Source organism: Syngnathoides biaculeatus, chromosome 22 (assembly GCF_019802595.1).
Source record: "Syngnathoides biaculeatus isolate LvHL_M chromosome 22, ASM1980259v1, whole genome shotgun sequence".
NCBI classification, from domain to species: domain Eukaryota; kingdom Metazoa; phylum Chordata; class Actinopteri; order Syngnathiformes; family Syngnathidae; genus Syngnathoides; species Syngnathoides biaculeatus.
Genome location: NC_084661.1, coordinates 4,011,625 through 4,028,861, shown reverse-complemented (window position 1 = coordinate 4,028,861; position 17,237 = coordinate 4,011,625). Strand labels below are relative to the sequence as shown.

Genomic DNA, 17,237 nt, shown 5'->3' with positions numbered 1-17,237 from the left:
TGAACACCTGAGAAAACCAATGCTAATATTTGGTACAGTAGCCTTTGTTTGCAATTACAGAGGTCAAACGTTTCCTGCAGTTGTTCACTAGGTTTGCACACACCGCAGGAGGGATTTTGGCCCACTACTCCACACAGATCTTCTCGAGATTGGACAGGTTTCTGGGCTGTCGCGTAGAACACAGAGTTTCAGCTCCCTCCAAAGATTTTTTGTTGGGTTTACGTCTGGACACTGGCTAGGCTACGCCAGGACCTTGATATGCTTCTTACGGAGCCACTTCTTGGTTTTCCTGGCTGTGTGCTTCGGGCCATTGTCATGTTGAAAGACCCAGCCACAACTCACCTTCAATGCTCTGACTGAGGGAAAGAGGTTGTTCCCCAAAATCTCACGATACATGGCCGTGGTCATCCTCTCTTTAATACAGTGCAGTTATCCTGTCCCATGTGCAGAAAAACACCCCTAAAGCATGATGCTACCACCTTCCATGCTTCACAGTAAGGATGGTGTTCTTGGGATGGAACTCATCATTCGTCTTCCTCCAAACACAGTTAGTTGAATTATGACCAAAAAGTTCCATTTTAGTCTCATCTGACCACTTAACTTTCTCCCATGACTCCTCTGTATCATCCAAACTGGCAACACTCCGACATTGAACCTTTTTTCACCAAGATGCTTGGCAATTTCTCCGTAGCCCTTTCCAGCCATGTGGAGTTGTACAAACTTGTCTCTAGTGTCTTTGAACAGCTCGTTGGACTTGGCCATGTTACAAGTTTGAGTCTTACTGATTGTATGGGATGGACAGGTGTCTTTATGCAGCTAACGACCTCACATGGGTGCATCTGATTGAGGATAATACATGGCGTGGAGGTGGACTTTTAAAGGCGGACTAACGGGTCTTTGAGGGTCAAAATTCTAGCTGATAGACAAGTGTTCAAATACTTATTTGCAGCTGTATCACACAAATCGTTAAAAAAAAATCATACATTGTGATTTCTGGATTTTTCTTTTTAGATTATCTCTCTCTCTCAGTGGACAAGCACCTACGATGAAAATTTCAGACCCCTCCATGATTCCTAAGTGGGAGAACTTCCAATATAGCAGGGTGTTCAAATACTTATTTTCTTCACTGTACTTAGTGATGCAGCTGTCAAGGATGTGAAATTTTTTTGCAGCGAGAAAAACACCACATTACTTTCTTTTACCAATAATTTACCAATAATACGGTCTCTGAAATCTCCCAAAAAAATCCTTGAGATCACCAGACAGCACCGAACTGTAAAATCTGTCATTGTGTACACAGGACGCTTGGATGTTCTCAGAGGTCCTGAAGCGAGATTTCATTGATCTCCGAATAAAAGTACGTTTGGATATCGAGGTTTTAATAAGGGGACAACACCCACTTGTAAGATTTTGAGATGAACATTTTTTAAAGGCTCTGTCAATTAAATGAGTAATTAAACTAAGTGTGTGCTGCACTATCTGTGGGTTTCATTGACAATTTCTCCACTTTTTAGGAGTGAAGACATCAGTCACTCACATCTGAAAAATGTAAGGGTGTGGTCAGTCATGATCGCAGATAAAATTGGGGGTGTGATTAGGGATGGAATCTCAAGACCATGAAATAATTTACTGGATTAATATAACATAAGTGTAAATTAAAAATAAAATAAATACATCACTAAAGTAGAACATTAAAATTTCAAACTGAGAAATGATAATTTCCAATTTCAACTATTAGTAGAACATGATATAAAACTGTATTTAAAATTTTTCATCAATAAATATTCTTGATCTGACAAACTATCTGAATCGTGATGACAGTAGACTTTCGTGAAAATTCCTGAAAATAGAAATATGAGCCCTAAAGTGGCTCCGGGGGCATGCCCACCTGGGAAATTTTTGAAAAAATAGATGGCTGTGGTGCATTATGGCAATATCTGTTAACAAAACTCGAACAAAAATTGAAAATAAAATTTCTAAGTCCTGACCAAAAAAAAAAAAAAAAAAACTGGGCAGAAGTTCCCCAAGGGCCAAGCCCAGATTTTTTTTTACCCCCATCCCCTTTAAATATGCTTAAAATATGCCAATTTATCTTAAGACAAATGAATTAAGTGAACTATTCAGTAAAAAGACATCTAAAATTGTCCTTTCCCCACATAAAACATATAGTAGATATAGAATATACACGAAAATATATCCTAGAATTTCAACACCATACAGCAAAACATGTTAAAGAAGTTGACGTGTAGTAATTACTATTAACGTTGAAGTCTCAAACTTGTTACGTCGCGTTGTACTGATACACTCGACCACATTGCTCACTATCTTTGATATAGACCTACTAATAATAATAGTATAATCAGTTGAAAAATTTACGGGTCTGGTCAGTCCTACTCACAGATAAAGTTCTGGGTGTGATAAGGGATGGCCTCACAATAATTTACTGGATTAATATAACATAACTGTAAATTAAAAATAAAATAAACAAGTACATAACTAAAATAGAAAACTAAATTTTCAAATGCAGAAATTATCATTTCCAATTTCAACTGATATTAGTAGAACATGATATAAAACGGTATTTAAAGTTTTTCATCAATAAAAGTTCTTGATCTGACAAACTTTATCTGAAGAAAAGTTAAATGCACTGGTCTGTCAAGGAATAAACACGAACGGTCTATGCTCGCAATGTTTTGAAGATGCTGAAAGTTTAGTTCAACATAATCGGCGTTAGTGGCAACAAGCTAGCGATACATTGGAACAAACATTCCTGTCGGCAATCGCTATGTGTTGTTGTGGAGGGTGGGCACCCACCACGGGTCTGCCGTAAATAGAAGGCCGACTAGCGAGAATGCGCCTTTATGAGCATGCGCTCGACGTATTGGTCACACTTGACTCAAGCGACGAGGTGGATGATTGTCTAATGTTGCTTTTTTTTTTTACGCCGTCGCACTGCCTCGCGATCGACGCAATGAGCACCCCTGGTGTAACTGAATTTCCTTTGACATGGTTCATAATGTTGATGACTTTCGATGTAAATGGGCTCGCATTACATGAAGCAGTTCTGAAAATGCGCTTTCGTACATGCTCCATACTTGCTCACTACGGTTAACTTGCATTTCCTGTTTCTGGGTGAATAACGGTTGTTTTGGAGCATGTTCGTTTAGTTAACGCTTATGAAATAATCACGTGAATTAATGTCAAGACCACACAAAATAAGCGACGTCTTGAGAGAATGCGAGGGGAGGGGTGTTACTGTTACTAGTGTTAGTGCTTCAACATGACTACGCTTGTGAAAGGAAAACAACGAATTCAAACGCATGTTCGTTCAATGTTGTCAACTAATATCCGGATTAATTTTAGGCAATTTTTCCTCAATTTTCCGGAGCAATTTTCCATTGCATCCCTCCCTAACCCTAACCTTTCTAATTGTTCCTCCACCTGCTACCTGCTTTAACTGCATATCACACTATCATCTGCAAACATCATGGTCCAAGTGGATTCCAGGCTAACCTTATCTGTCAGCCTATCCATTACCACAGCAAACAGGAAGAGGCTCAGTGCTGATCCCTGCTGTAGTCCCACCACCACTTTAAATAATTCACACCAAATGGACAACTCACAATTGTTCTGCTACCATCACACATGTCCTGTACTATTCTAACATATTTCTCCGTGACACCAGACTTCCGCATGCAGTACCACAAGTTCCTCTCTTAGTATTCTGTCATAGGCTTTCTCTAGCTCTACAAAGACACCATGTAGCTCCTTCTGACCTTCTCTGTACTTTTCAATTAGCATCCTCAATGCAAATAATGCATCTGTGGTACTCTTTCTAGGCATGAAACCATACTGATGCTCGCAGATCCTGACTTCTGACCGAAGTCTACCATCCACTACTCTTTCCCATAACGTCATTGTGTGGCTCATCAACTTCAGGATGCTATCTAAATGAGAGCACAAACTACTTGGAAATTAGCGCAACGCGAGCATTTCAATAGTGTGCGCTACTTTTTTTTTTTTTTTTTTTTAAATGATCTTACGATCGTGCTACGTTTTTTCAGCTCACGGTGGTTTTTGGTCGTGTCATCGGCCAGAGTGATGACACATTTCTTTTAAAAGTGGCTGGACAACTAGCCCTTGTAGTCAACATTTTTTGTCTTCGTTGAAGTTAAAACAAACTCAATGGCAGTTGTTTCTGATGTTTGGTGCAGTAACAACAAATATGCTACACTAACGATCGTAAAATGCAAAGATCCCGACCCCCCCGAGGAGGTCAGAGTTCAGAGTTCAAGTTGGTGGCGCACATTACCGTAATATATATATAAATGTGTAACATATGACATCGAATATCATATCGAAATCTATATGTATAGCTTTTTTTTACCACTTTAGAATATAAACTAAACTAAATATAGAAGTAAAAAGAAAAAAACGAATTACTGGGAGGACAGTTAAATATCTTACGAAATAGGAATCCAGCACTCTATTATTATACCTTAGATATTCTAAACAAACCTCCCACAAGAACAGGAGATTTCTTGCTGCAAACAGCTCGAGACATGATTGAACAACTACAAAATGACAAAGGAAGTGATTCATTGCATGTGACTACATAGTATAAGATACTGTAAACTTACACACCAGACAAAATCATGATTGATAATCTGTACATCAGTCGTGGTGGCAGGAATAAGACTGACTGACAAACTAAATGCATTACACAAGGAATGGACACCTCCACACACGTCATTACACACTTAACAGGAGTGGAAGAGTTTGGGACAATTTGTATTGGTAGTACGAAATGTTCCTGATTGGACAGAAAAAGAACCAGATTTGGATTGGGCCGACTGAACTGTACAGACAATATATTATTGGACAGTCTTAAACAATCTGAGACCAGAAGCTGCTGTATTCACGGTGGTATCACAATCTACAGGGACAATACTTGAAAAATGGAGGGATAGTGACAACTACAGGGAACACAGTGACACATGCAGAGCTACTAGAAAACTTGGTCATAGCAGTTCAATTACCAAAAGAAATAGCCATACGTAAATGTGCAGTACACACATCAAATACAAAGTATCATTAGGAAATGGATTTACAGATAAAACAGCAAAAGAAGTAGCAGCCAAAACCTTTATGGGATCAGTTGACCATGCAACAAATGAAGACATACTTTCAGATGATGTGTTAAACAAAATGCAACAACAAAGCTTACAAGCAGAACTAAAAATGTGGAAAAAATAAGGTGCTACATTACAAAATGGGAATTATGTCAGCACAGATAAAAAAAAATGAAAAATTCTACCAAAAACATTTTTAAGTGGGCGGCAATCTTGAGGAATGGGAAGTCTCAGCTCTCAACAGGGGGAATAGTAGCCCTGGTACAAACGCATTACATGATCCATGGATTTAACTTGTATGCAAAAAAATTTTGGCGGGCTTGTTTGACCTGTGCGCGAAATAATCCACAAGGAAATGTGCATCCAAAACGTGGTCAGTTTCCTCTAGCCACACATCCATCCATCCCTCCTTCCATTTTCTTAGCCGCTTATCCTCACAAGGGTCGCGGGGAGGGCTGGAGCCCATCCCAGCTGTCAATGGGGAGGAGGAAAGGTACACCCTGACCTGGTTGCCAGCCATTCGCAGGGCACATGGAGATAAACAGCCGCCTTCACAATCACACATACGGGCAATTTGGACACAATGATAGATTTAGTCTAACTATACATATATTACAAGCACGTAAGGGTCTCATTCCATTCAAAACACTGTTTGGGAGACCATACAAATTACCAATATTTTCCACAAAATGAGAGATGATGATGATGAAGGGAAGAAAAAACTCACATAAGTGGGTCCCTTTCAGGAGTTATTAACAATCCCAAAAACCTTAAAAAATTGAAAAAAGGGGAACTTGAGTTCAATTGTTGATTGTAAGAAAGTTATTGCTTTTGAAATCATTGTTAACACAAACAAAACTAATTTGTTTTTATTGGCCACTTGTACGATAGCTGTTCTCATTCCCACTGCCAAGGTCACCGTAGTCCGGTTACACATGGGAGTGAGACTGCTGTCATAATGGTGACTAAACAGTTAAATTTTGCTGTTGGGTGTTGGATAAAAAATAAAACGCTACCCGTTGTTTTCATTTTTCTGTTCCAGTGATACCTCAAGGTCCCACCCAAAAATAAATACATTAATAAAAATAAAATAAAATAAAAACAAGACAAATTGGATACAAAAAACGTGTCCAAAAGATTGTGTTGTTTGCATTGATCCAGAAATAATACCAGTGCTGTTAATTGATAACGAATGCAAAAAAATAAAATGAAAAGTTGGGGGATTCTGTGTATCCATTAACTTCTTTTGAAAAACAAAAAACATTGTTTTCTAATGGCGTGTCACTAAGAAGTTTCACATGCATCAATTTGATAGGACTGAAAACAAATTGGAAAATGTATCAGCATTGATGTGTAAAACCATTTTTGTGCCAGATAATGTGGCAGCCTCCTCGCAGGAAATAGCAAGAACAAAAACGGCTAATCATCAGAACTGTTAGAACTGCTACCTGTTAGAGAAATGATGACCACACATGTATTCACCAATCTTCCACACATGCACACGCACATGAACAAACATGTACACCTTGTTTCCAACTGTTTTGCTTGCCGTCTCCTTTTTGTAACATCCATGTAAATAAGGGGCGTCTTAAAACTAAATAAGTAAAGGGACTGAGGAGAGGATAATCATCGAGTGCAGTGGTGAATTGTACGAGACAGTTCCTCTCCTCTCTCCTCGCGAGACCTGGTGTCTTTGCTTCCTTTTTTGTCCTGTTTAATGAATGTCTTTTTGGTGAACATGACAGTTGGTCAAAAACTCCACAGCCTCCAGATTGCTTCCATACCTCCACCGGTATGTCATCAGGACCAACTGCCTTTCCATTTTTCATCCTTTGTTGTGCCGTTGGAACTTCCCCTTGCTCATCATTGCCACTTCCTGGTCCTTCATACTTGACTCTTCTCTCTCATTTTCTTCATTCATCAACTTCTTAAAGTATTCTTTCCATCTATTTAGCACAGTACTGGCACCAGTCAACACATTTCCATCTATATCCTTAATCACTCTTACCTGCTGCACATCCTTCCCATCTCTATCCCTCTGTCTGGCCAACCTGTAAACATCCTTTACTCCTTCTTTTGCATCCAACCTGGTGTACATGTCGTCATATGCCTCTTGTTTACCCTTTGCTACCTCTATCTTTGTCCTATGTCGCATTTCAATGTATTCCTTTTGCCTCTCCTCAGTCCTCTCACTGTGCCACTTTTTCTTCGCCAATCTCTTTCCTTGTATGATTTCTTCTGTTTTGGGGATCCACCACCAGGTCTCCTTCTCCTCTTTCCTACCAGAAGACACACCAAGTACTCTTCTGCCTGTCTCTCTGCTCACCTTGGCGTTTAGTAGTCCAGTCTTCCGGGAGCTCCTCCTGTCCATTGAGAGCCTGTCTCACCTCTTTCCGGAAGGCCGTACAGCATTCTTCCTTTCTCAGCTTCCACCACATGGTTCTCTGCTCTACCTTTGTCTTCTTAATTTTCCTACCCACCAACAGAGTCATCCTACACACCTAAAATACCATGGAGGAGCACAATGATGGTCAAGAGCTCGAAATTAAAGTGTAGGAAAGCAGAACGCAACTGGAGAAAAAAATAAACTTCAAATTGACTGTGACCTCTCCAGACAGTGCCTTTGTAATTTTAACCAAGCGTTAGTCATGGTTAGACATCAACACTTTTCTGACATCATGTGTCAAAACCTCAACAATACTCCCCTTCCATTTGCTGTGGTTGACAAGCTCACAACGCAACTCTCAGATCTCCCTTTCATAGCCAAGATTAAGAAATTGATTTTTTTTTTTAATCAATTTTGCAATTTCTTGAATTTAAATGGACTTTTTGACAAATTTCAATCAGGTTTCTGAACTTATCAGAGTACAGAATCTGTTCTTATCAATGTCTTAAATTATGTAAGATCGAATACTGACTCAGAAAATGTGTTGATGTTGGATCCCAGGGGGCTTTGAAACCGTAAATCACAATATACTGCTAAACACGTCAGAAACATGGATAGGACGAGGTGGAATGGTCCTTACACGGTTCAGGACCAACCTGGCGGAAAGGGGCTATTTTGTAACCACTGGAAGTACTCAATCTCAACAAATGTTAATGACATTTTGGGGTCCCTCAAACGTCTTGGACCCCTCCTGCTCAGCCTTTATATGCTACCCTTGGGTCAAATTTTCCAGAACTTCAGTTTTGACTATCATAGCTATGCAAAAGACACAGTTATATGTAGCAATGTCTCCAGATGACTATAGTTTGAGTTGTTGTCATCCTGTGTAAAGCAGATACAGTAAATAACTGGATGAGCCAAAATTTCCTTCAACTAAAGCACAACAAAACAGAGATAACTGTTTTTGGCAATAAAGAAAAAAAGAATTGCCGAGACAAACTATCTTTAAAAACCAAAGACCAATTCTGGATCCTTGGTGTTCTGATAGATTCCGACGCGACTGTCAACAGTCATGTAATATCAATTTCTAAAACTGCCTTTGACTATGTGAAGAACTCTCACAGATCTCGAGTGAAGGCTTGAATGTGCCAAGGAGACCAGGAGAAGAACATCCAACATTATCTCAAGTAGACTTGACCATTGTAATGGTCTTCTGACTGCACTCCCCAAAAATAGCATTAGACAGCTGCTGCTCTTTCAGGATGCTGCAGCTCGGGTTGGGACCAGAACAAAGTGGTCAGCACATATAACTAATTCTTAAGTCTTTACACTGGCTTTCAGTCAGTTTTAGAATAGATTTTAAAGTTCTGGTCCTAGTCTGTAAATTACTAAATGGTTCAGGTCCTGAATCTATTTCTTCTTTTCTTTTCGGCTTGTCCCGTTAGGGGTTGCTACAGCGTGTCATCTTTTTCCATCTTAGCCTATCTTCTGCATCTTCCTCTCTAACCCCAACTGCCCTCAAGTATTCCCTCACCACATCCATAAACCTTCTCTTTGGTCTTCCTCTCGCCCTTTTGCCTGGCAGCTCCATCCTCAGCACCCTACCACCAATATACTCACTCTCTCGCCTCTGAACATGTCCAAACCATCGAAGTCTGCTCTCTCGAATCTTGTCTCCAAAACATCCAACTTTGGCTGTCCCTCTAATGAGCTAATTTCTAATCCTATCCAACCTGCTCACTCAGAGCGAGAACCTCAACATCTTCATTTCTGCTACCTCCAGTTCTGCTTCCTGTTGTTTCTTCAGTGCCACCGTCTCTAATCCGTACACATGAAAGAAATGCTCATGGAATACAAACCCAGTAGGGCTCAAACATCGACTGATTCAGGTCTAATAATGGAGTGCAGATTCCAAAGCAAACATGGTAAAGTTGCATTCAGCTATTATACTGCAAAAAAATGGAATAAGATGCCAACAGCTGTTTGCTGGACATGGTGACAGATGAAGTTAGACTGGAAGTCCTGTTGACTGTGATGTTTCTAGATGACACTGATCGGCATCGAAAGCAGGTAAAGGAACACTTAGAAAGGTGGAGGCACGCACTGGAAAGGAGAGGAATTGATATTTGACGAACTAAGACTAATATATGCAGATAAATAACAGGAGTGCAGGGGCAAGAGTGAGGCTACAAGGAGAAGACATAGAAAGGGTGGAGGACTTTAAATACTTGGGGTCAGATGGTCCGGCAATCAGGTTGGAACAGGTGGAGGAAGATATCAGGTGTGTTATGTGACAGAACATTCTCTGAATGAGAGGTAAACTTAAGAGACAGTGGCAGTGAAGAGACAAAAAGAAGGAGAACTGGAGGAGGCGGCTATGAAGATGTTGAAGTTCACGGGATGGGTGACAGCTGCTTATCCTCACAAGGGTTACACGACTGCTTGAGTCTTTCCCATCTATTATCAGGCAGGAGGCAGGGTACACCCAGAACTGGCCACCCAATCGCAGGGCACACAGAGACAGACAACAGTCGCACTCACCATCACACATCGGGACAATTTCGAGTCTCCAAATAATGCTTTTTGGGAAATGGAGTCCACAGAGAAAACCCACTTAGGGATGGGGAAACCATGCTAACTGCACACCAGCTGGGTTGGGATTTGAACCCCAGTCCTCAGAACTGCGAGCCCAACGCTCAAACCAGTTGCTCCGCTGTACCACCTCTAGGAGTGACCAGGTTGGATAAAATTAAAAATTAGTTCATCAAAGGGATGGCCAAGGTTCGGTGTCATGACGGAAAACTGAGGGCAGTTGGTGTGAGAGGCGGATGCAGGAGATAGGCTTCCATGGAAAAGGATGACATACTGTGGCAACCCCTAACAGGATAACCCGAAAGGAAAAGAAAATACAGACATTGCTAAAAACGTACTAAGGTTATTATTATCATTATATTTACTCGTGATTAATTTATTTTACAATCAATATTATTTGAGGGTTGTATTCTATTTCAGGCTTGAAGTGTTGAATCTTTACCTGCATTGGGATAGCAGATTATAAAAGCAGTGGTACTCTTTCCTATGGCCTCGATGAATGGTCTCATCTCTGTCGCCCCTAAGGCACAGTTGAGACCGATACTGAGGAACACAACAAAATCAGTCAAAAACTGGAACTCACAGATGAAAATCTTTCTTTGGGAGGCAAACTTATATTGAAAGGCAAATCAGAATAAAAAATGTCAAAATAATTACACCATGTTCCAAATTATTCTGTATTTTTGCAGATCAAATTTTCCCTGTCTTCAGTATAACCTGAACAACTCCAAGAGCTGCTGTTTAGAGGTATAGTGGTGTCCACATTAGTAGATCTTCCTTTTTAGGATGACACACCGGTTTCCAATCGTTCTCCTTTTGTGAGACATGCAAACAACCAAAGTGATCAGAAAGGTTACAAAAAAAACATTGAAGGGGGGTAAATTTTCTTCAAAGATTATTTACAGCGCTCAAGTACATGTTGATGCACAAATCAGAATCAGTATCAGATTTAATGGCCAAGTATGTACCAACACACAAGGGATTTGCCTCCGGCAGTCGGTGGCACCCTGCTACGACATTCATGTTGAGTACTGAGAAGATGAACAAAGAAACAGGCACATTAAAATTCCAGGTGCCTTATTGCTTTGCTTTTTTGCACTCTTATTCTGGAAAAGAATTGGCTAAAATTAAATTTTTCGTGACGACCAACTTCAAAGGCTAATCCCAAATACATCTTCCAGGAAAACCGTATAATATTTTTCTGTTTTTATTGGCCAATGCTGAATTAGAAGTTAGTTCATTCTGTGTTGACATAATCCGTAACATCACTCTGTAGTTTAATACATTGAACATGAACATCTGTAAACTAGATAAATGTAGGTGGATTTCTCAATTAATACAGGATGTACAAGTCATCAATTCTTGTCGCCGAACTTGTGTGTGCTTCGTTGTTCCACTGGGGCCACAACCAGCGCCACGACCTGCAGCACCACAATCCGAAAATACAAAAGACCAGTGGGAAAATATGTAACTGGTTGATTTGATGAGCAAAAATCGTCATTACACAATAGCAATAAAGGATGCCCTCTCCAGAAGTGGCTAGAGTAGCCAAATATTGCATTTAATTAAGATTACGCTATTTTCACGACGATAAAGTGCACTTAAATAGTGTGCATGCATGCTACCATATGTTTTAAGATACTTTTCCTATATAACTATATTTTATAGCTATATAGTTAAATACTTCATAAAGTACAACCAAACTCGCTATTACATTGTTAAATACTTTAATAAAGTATAACCAAACTCAGTTTTGCTCCTTGTGACTTTTTAAATAGCGTGCATCCATGCTACTGTTTGTTTTAAGATCTTCTTTTACTTTCGGCTCGTCCCGTTTGGGGTCGCCACAGTGTGTCATCTTGTTCCATCTTAGTCTATCTTCTGCATCTTCCTCTCTAACCCTAACTGCCCTCATGTCTTCCCTCACCACATCCATAAACCTTCTCTTTGGTCTGACGATGGATCTGGTTTCCTCCTCTTGTTTGTCTTCGAACCACAATAGCTGAATTTCCACCAACGCCCTGCAGGTTAGCAGTGCCGGGGGCGGCCATTGTTAACCCGGGGCACGACCAATCCGCTATGGGATTCTTTAGATGAACGCTTATATTTGTTTGGCACAGTTTTTACACCAGATGCCCTTCCTGACGCAACCCTCTGCATTTATCCGGGCTTGGGACCGGCCTACAGATTGCAATGGTTTGTGCTCCCAAAGGGCTGCATTTACTGTATGTTTTAAGATAGTGTCCTTTTACAGCTGTATTGTATAGCTACATTGTTAAATACTTCATAAAGCATGACTAAATTGACTGTTTACATTGTTAAATAATTCAATAAAGTACATCCAAACTTAAGTTTTGCTGAAGTTGCCTTTTTAAATTGCGTCCATGGATCCTACCATATGTTTTAAGATAGTGTCGCTCTATACCTGCATACTTTGCAGCGCTAAACATGCATGTAAATAGCATTTGAAGTACATGTTTTGTGTTAATTATTTCTTCGCTCATCATTTTGGTTGTTTTGTCGTCTGATGGTTGTGCTGTTCTGTTTTCTGTGGTGTAAAGATTTTGGTTTGGTGTGATTGTGGCGTGTTGACTTGTGACTTGTTTGCACCGGTCATAGTGTGGGGAAAAAGTATAAGCATGTTCTTCTGCTTTTAAAAATAAAGGTACAATTGTGTCTCACAGTCTCGTAAACACCAAAATGCCTGCGCCCAATAATACTGAGCTCCTTAAATGTGTGTTATGGTCGCAAAAATACGGTATTGTTATATAATAATATGTAATAATAATAATGTGACTGAGCTCAAAGTGAAAAGTAGAACAGTAATTGCTCAAGTACTGAGCATATAATAACCAGATTTTTTTTTTTAACCACAGCATGAACTGTAACTGTGACACCCCCCCCCCCAAAAAAATACAGATATGTATCAATCATGTAAATGGCCTATTTTGAGTTTGAAACACCAAATTTTGCCAAAAGGCAACTGATATGCTTATATCCTTTTTGGCAGGGTGGAATGGAATATTGTCTTGCATGAGAATTACTTCACTCCTCACTACTCATTCCTTAGAATGTGTTTGAGAAAATTAAGTTGCCCCAAAGATGTCGAAAAGCTGCAACAAAATGGCATGATCTAAAAAAAAATTTGAGAAATAAAGTAATTTACATCTATCAGTCTGGAAGTGTAACAAAGTAAATTTTGAACCTTTAGGATTCCAACAACAGTGGAAACGTGGAACAGTGAAAAATATCGCTAGGAATGGCTGGCCTTGGAAAAAAAATGGAAAAAAAAAAAAAAAAGACCACAGCGATGACTGATCCAGGACATCACGAAGGAACCAAAGACAACATCTAAAGAATTGATAGCCTATGTTGCTGTTGCCCCAAGTGACCTCACTTGTTCATGACTCAGCAATAGGGAAAAGACTGAAAAAATGGCAGCCATGGAAGAGTTCAATCTGAAAACTACTGCTGACTAAAAAGAACAAAAAGGCTCATTTTACTTTTAGAATTCTTCAGGATTTCTTCTTGAAGAGAAGAAGTCATCCCCTCCATGAGCCGTCACCTTATTGTGGCGAAGGGGTTTTTGTGTCCCAATGATCCTAAAAGCTAAGTTGTCCGGGGCTTCACACTCCTGGTCGGGTCACCCATGGCAAAAAGGTCTGAGGAGAGTCCAGACTAAGTACGAGTTCATAATTCCAACCGTATGATAAATAGAAATATTGGATCTCAGTTTCCCTTGGCCGAATGTGGGTTACCAGGGCCCCGCCCTCTATTTATTAACTCCTCCTTGGTGGTAGTACGCTACTTGTGTAGCCACACCTGCCCTGGGGCAGTCTGACAGAAGCATGGCTGGTATTCTACATTTAAAGCCCCTCCCATCCAACCACATTCAACCGTATGCAATCTGAGTTGTGTGTCTTATGCAGGAACACAAGGACTCAAAAGTATATGGAACAGGGAACCTCCAGTTGCAGGACATACTCTTACCCACTGCATTCACTTTATGGTACATCCTATTCCTAATCCAAAGGGTTCAATATGACAACAGCTTCAACATTTCTGGGAAGAATGTCCCTAAGGGTCAGGAGTCTGTTTAGTGCTGGAGAAGACCTGACTCTCAGCGTCCGCTCTAATCCACCCCAAAGGTGTTCTATCGAGTCAATGTCAGGACTCTGTGTAGGTAAGTCAATTTCATCCATCCTAGACTCTGTCAACCATTGGTTTGTGCACGTATGCAGAGTCATGTTGGAAGAGGAAGGGACAAGCTCCAAACTGTTCCCACCGAGTTAGGCATGGAATTGTCCAAAATATCTTGGAAGGCTGAGGATTCATAATTCCTTTTACTGGAATTAAGGGACCATACCCAGCTTGGATTTGGGACTTGCATATGGCTTTATGCAGCTCCATAGCCATGGAAACCCATTCCATGAAGCTCTCTGTGCATGGTTCTTGAGCTAATTTAGAGGTCATGTGAAGTTTGGACGTCTGGAGCGAATGATTTTGCAGAAAGTTATCAACCTTTTCACATTATGCGCTTTATCATCCACTGACTCCGCTCCCATTAGTTTACATGGCCTACCACTTTGTGACTGTATTGTTGTCATTCCCAAACACTTCCATGTTATAATAATACAGCTTTGGGTCAAATGTGGAATGCTGAGAACTGAGGAAATGTCATAGCTGGATTGTTGCTGTGGCATCCTATCACAGATTCATGCTGGAATTCACTGAGGTCCACTGACCCTTTCTTTCACAATGGTTGTAAAATTTGCATGCCTAGATACTTGATTTTATACATCTGTGACCATGGACGTGATTGGAACACCTGATTTCAAATACTTGGAATGGTGAGCGAATATGTTTGGGAATATGATGTATGCACATATTTAATAGAAGTATGACTAAAGAAGCACAAGCACTTTCAAGTGGCAGCCAGTGACTTGCCATCAGACTAACACGTGATCTATCACATTCAAGTTAAAAGGTAAACAGAGCTGTCTCCACAAAAATTAAAACAAATCTAAATCAAACATACATGATAATTTGGAACAGAATGTTTTTTTCCACAAGTGTTGAGAAATGTGCAATTTACCATATTGGCTTAGCATGTGATACACTCACGACAAAGGCCTCTCCTGTCTGACCAGACAGAGTACGCCCACTCCTGTCAACAATGGTTCCTGATATCTATGATGGAGAGCAAAAAAATATTTTGAAATACATTTTTAGACTCAGACAATAAACTTCAATAAAAATGTACAGTACTGCATGAGGATAACAGATGATGACAATTGCTTCATCTTATTAGATAGAAAGAACACATGGAATATATGAAATTTAAAATACAATAGACCTACAAATAGAGGTTTCCTTTCGTAGTTCTTCTCAAACAGCAGATCAATGGCAAACAGTGCTGCCTACAGAAATAAGCATGAGATGGAGAAATCAAGTTAGCATGTGGAAAATAAATATTTGAACATCCTGCGATTTTGCGAGTTCTCCCAATTTTAAATCATGGAGTTCTGAAATTTTCATTTTAGAGGCACTGTCCACTGTGAGAGAAAAACGAAAATAAAATCGGGAAAACCCTTCTCCCAATATACAAAGCACACCACCAATTTGCTGCTATTCATATGCTCAAAATATTAGTAATTATCTGTATTTCTATTTTGCTAAGTTTGTACTTTTATTGTTTGTAGACCTACAGAAAGCCCATGACAGAATACCAAGAGAGGAACTGTGGTACTTCATGCACAAGTCCCAAACGGGACAAGCCGAAGAAGAAGTACTTTTATTGTTTGTACTTATCCATCCATCAATTCATCAATTTTTTACCACTCCTCCAGGTCAGGTCATGGGGGAAGTCGCTCTAGCATGGACACCCAGCCACTTCTTCCAGCTCTTCTGGCGGGATCCCAAGCCATTTCCAGGCTCGCCAAGAGCCACAGTCTCTCCAGCATGTCCTGGGCTGTCTTTCTGGTGGAATATGCTCAGAACATCTCACCATGGGGGCGTTCAGGAGGCATCCGGATCAGATACTCCAGCCACCTCTCAATACGGAGGCGCAGCGGCTGGACAATGATCGCCTCCAGGATGACCGAGCTTCTCACCCAATCTCTAAGGGAGAGTCCGGACACCCTGCAGAGGAAACTCATTTCGGCTTGCATCTGGGATCTTGTTCTTTCGGTCACGATGCACATCTTGTGCTCGTAGGTGAGTATAGGAACGTAGATCGACCGGTAAACTGAGAGCTTCCCCTTTCGACTTAGCTCCCTCTTAACCACAATGGACCAATACAAGGCCCGCATCGCTGCAGACGCTGCACCGACCCGCCTCTTCATTCTTCCCTAACTCGTGAACAAGACCCCAAGATACTTGAACTCCTCCACTTGGGGAACGATCTCATCCCTGACATGGAGAGGGCATGCCACCCTTTTCTGACTGAGGACTACGGTCTCAGATTTGGAGGCGCTGATTTTAATCCCAGCCGCTTCACACTCTGCTGCGAACTACACCAGTGAGTGTTGGAGATCACGGCTTTATGAAACCAACAGAACAGGGAGAACAGGGAGGCTGAGGAGTGCGATCCCCTTATCGTTGAAAAATACACTCCGGCCCCCCTTCTTAAAAAGGGGCACTAACACCCCAGTTTGCCAATCCAGAGACACTGACACCGATGTCCATGTCATGTTGCAGAGGCGTGTCAACCAGGAAAGCCCTACAACATCCAGAGCTTTTAGGAATTCCGGGCAAATCTCATCCACCCCCGGGGCCCTACTGCCAAAGAGCTTTTTAACCACCTTGGTGACCTCAACCCCAGAGATAGAAGAGCCCACCTCAGAGAACCCAGACTCTTTCCTTCCTCATGGGAAGGCATGTTGGCAGGATTAAGGAGGTCTTCGAAGTATTCTCCCCACCAACTCACAAGATCCCGAGTTGACGTCAGCAGTGCCCCATCCTCACTATACACAGTGTTGACAGTGCACATCTTCCCACACCTGAGACAATGGATGGTGGACCTAAATTTCCTCAAAGCAGTCTAGTTCTCAATGGCCTCACCAAACTCCTCCCATGCCCGGGTTTTTGACTCAGATACCAATGAAGCTGCATTCTGCTTTGGCTAG

At 40.9% G+C, this 17,237-nt stretch overlaps 1 protein-coding gene across 5 annotated transcripts in view; it reads right to left on the bottom strand.

Moving 5' to 3' along the window:
• mtr (5-methyltetrahydrofolate-homocysteine methyltransferase) overlaps positions 1-17,237 on the bottom strand; it is a 147,042-nt gene that overhangs the window by 101,227 nt on the left and 28,578 nt on the right. For 3 of the 5 annotated variants that reach the window (XR_009793502.1, XM_061809516.1, XM_061809517.1), the window contains exons 7-9: positions 15,471-15,530; positions 15,206-15,300; positions 10,553-10,653 (exon numbers count right to left, since the gene is read on the bottom strand). Coding sequence is in view for 4 of the 5 variants with exons in the window: in XM_061809516.1 (XP_061665500.1) it covers positions 10,553-10,653; positions 15,206-15,300; positions 15,471-15,530 (256 nt within the window). In the remaining variant the exon portion in view is untranslated. Of the gene's footprint in view, positions 1-7,458; positions 7,634-10,552; positions 10,654-15,205; positions 15,301-15,470; positions 15,531-17,237 lie in introns of those variants that run through there. The other 2 variants (XM_061809519.1, XM_061809518.1) reach the window with 2 other exon arrangements.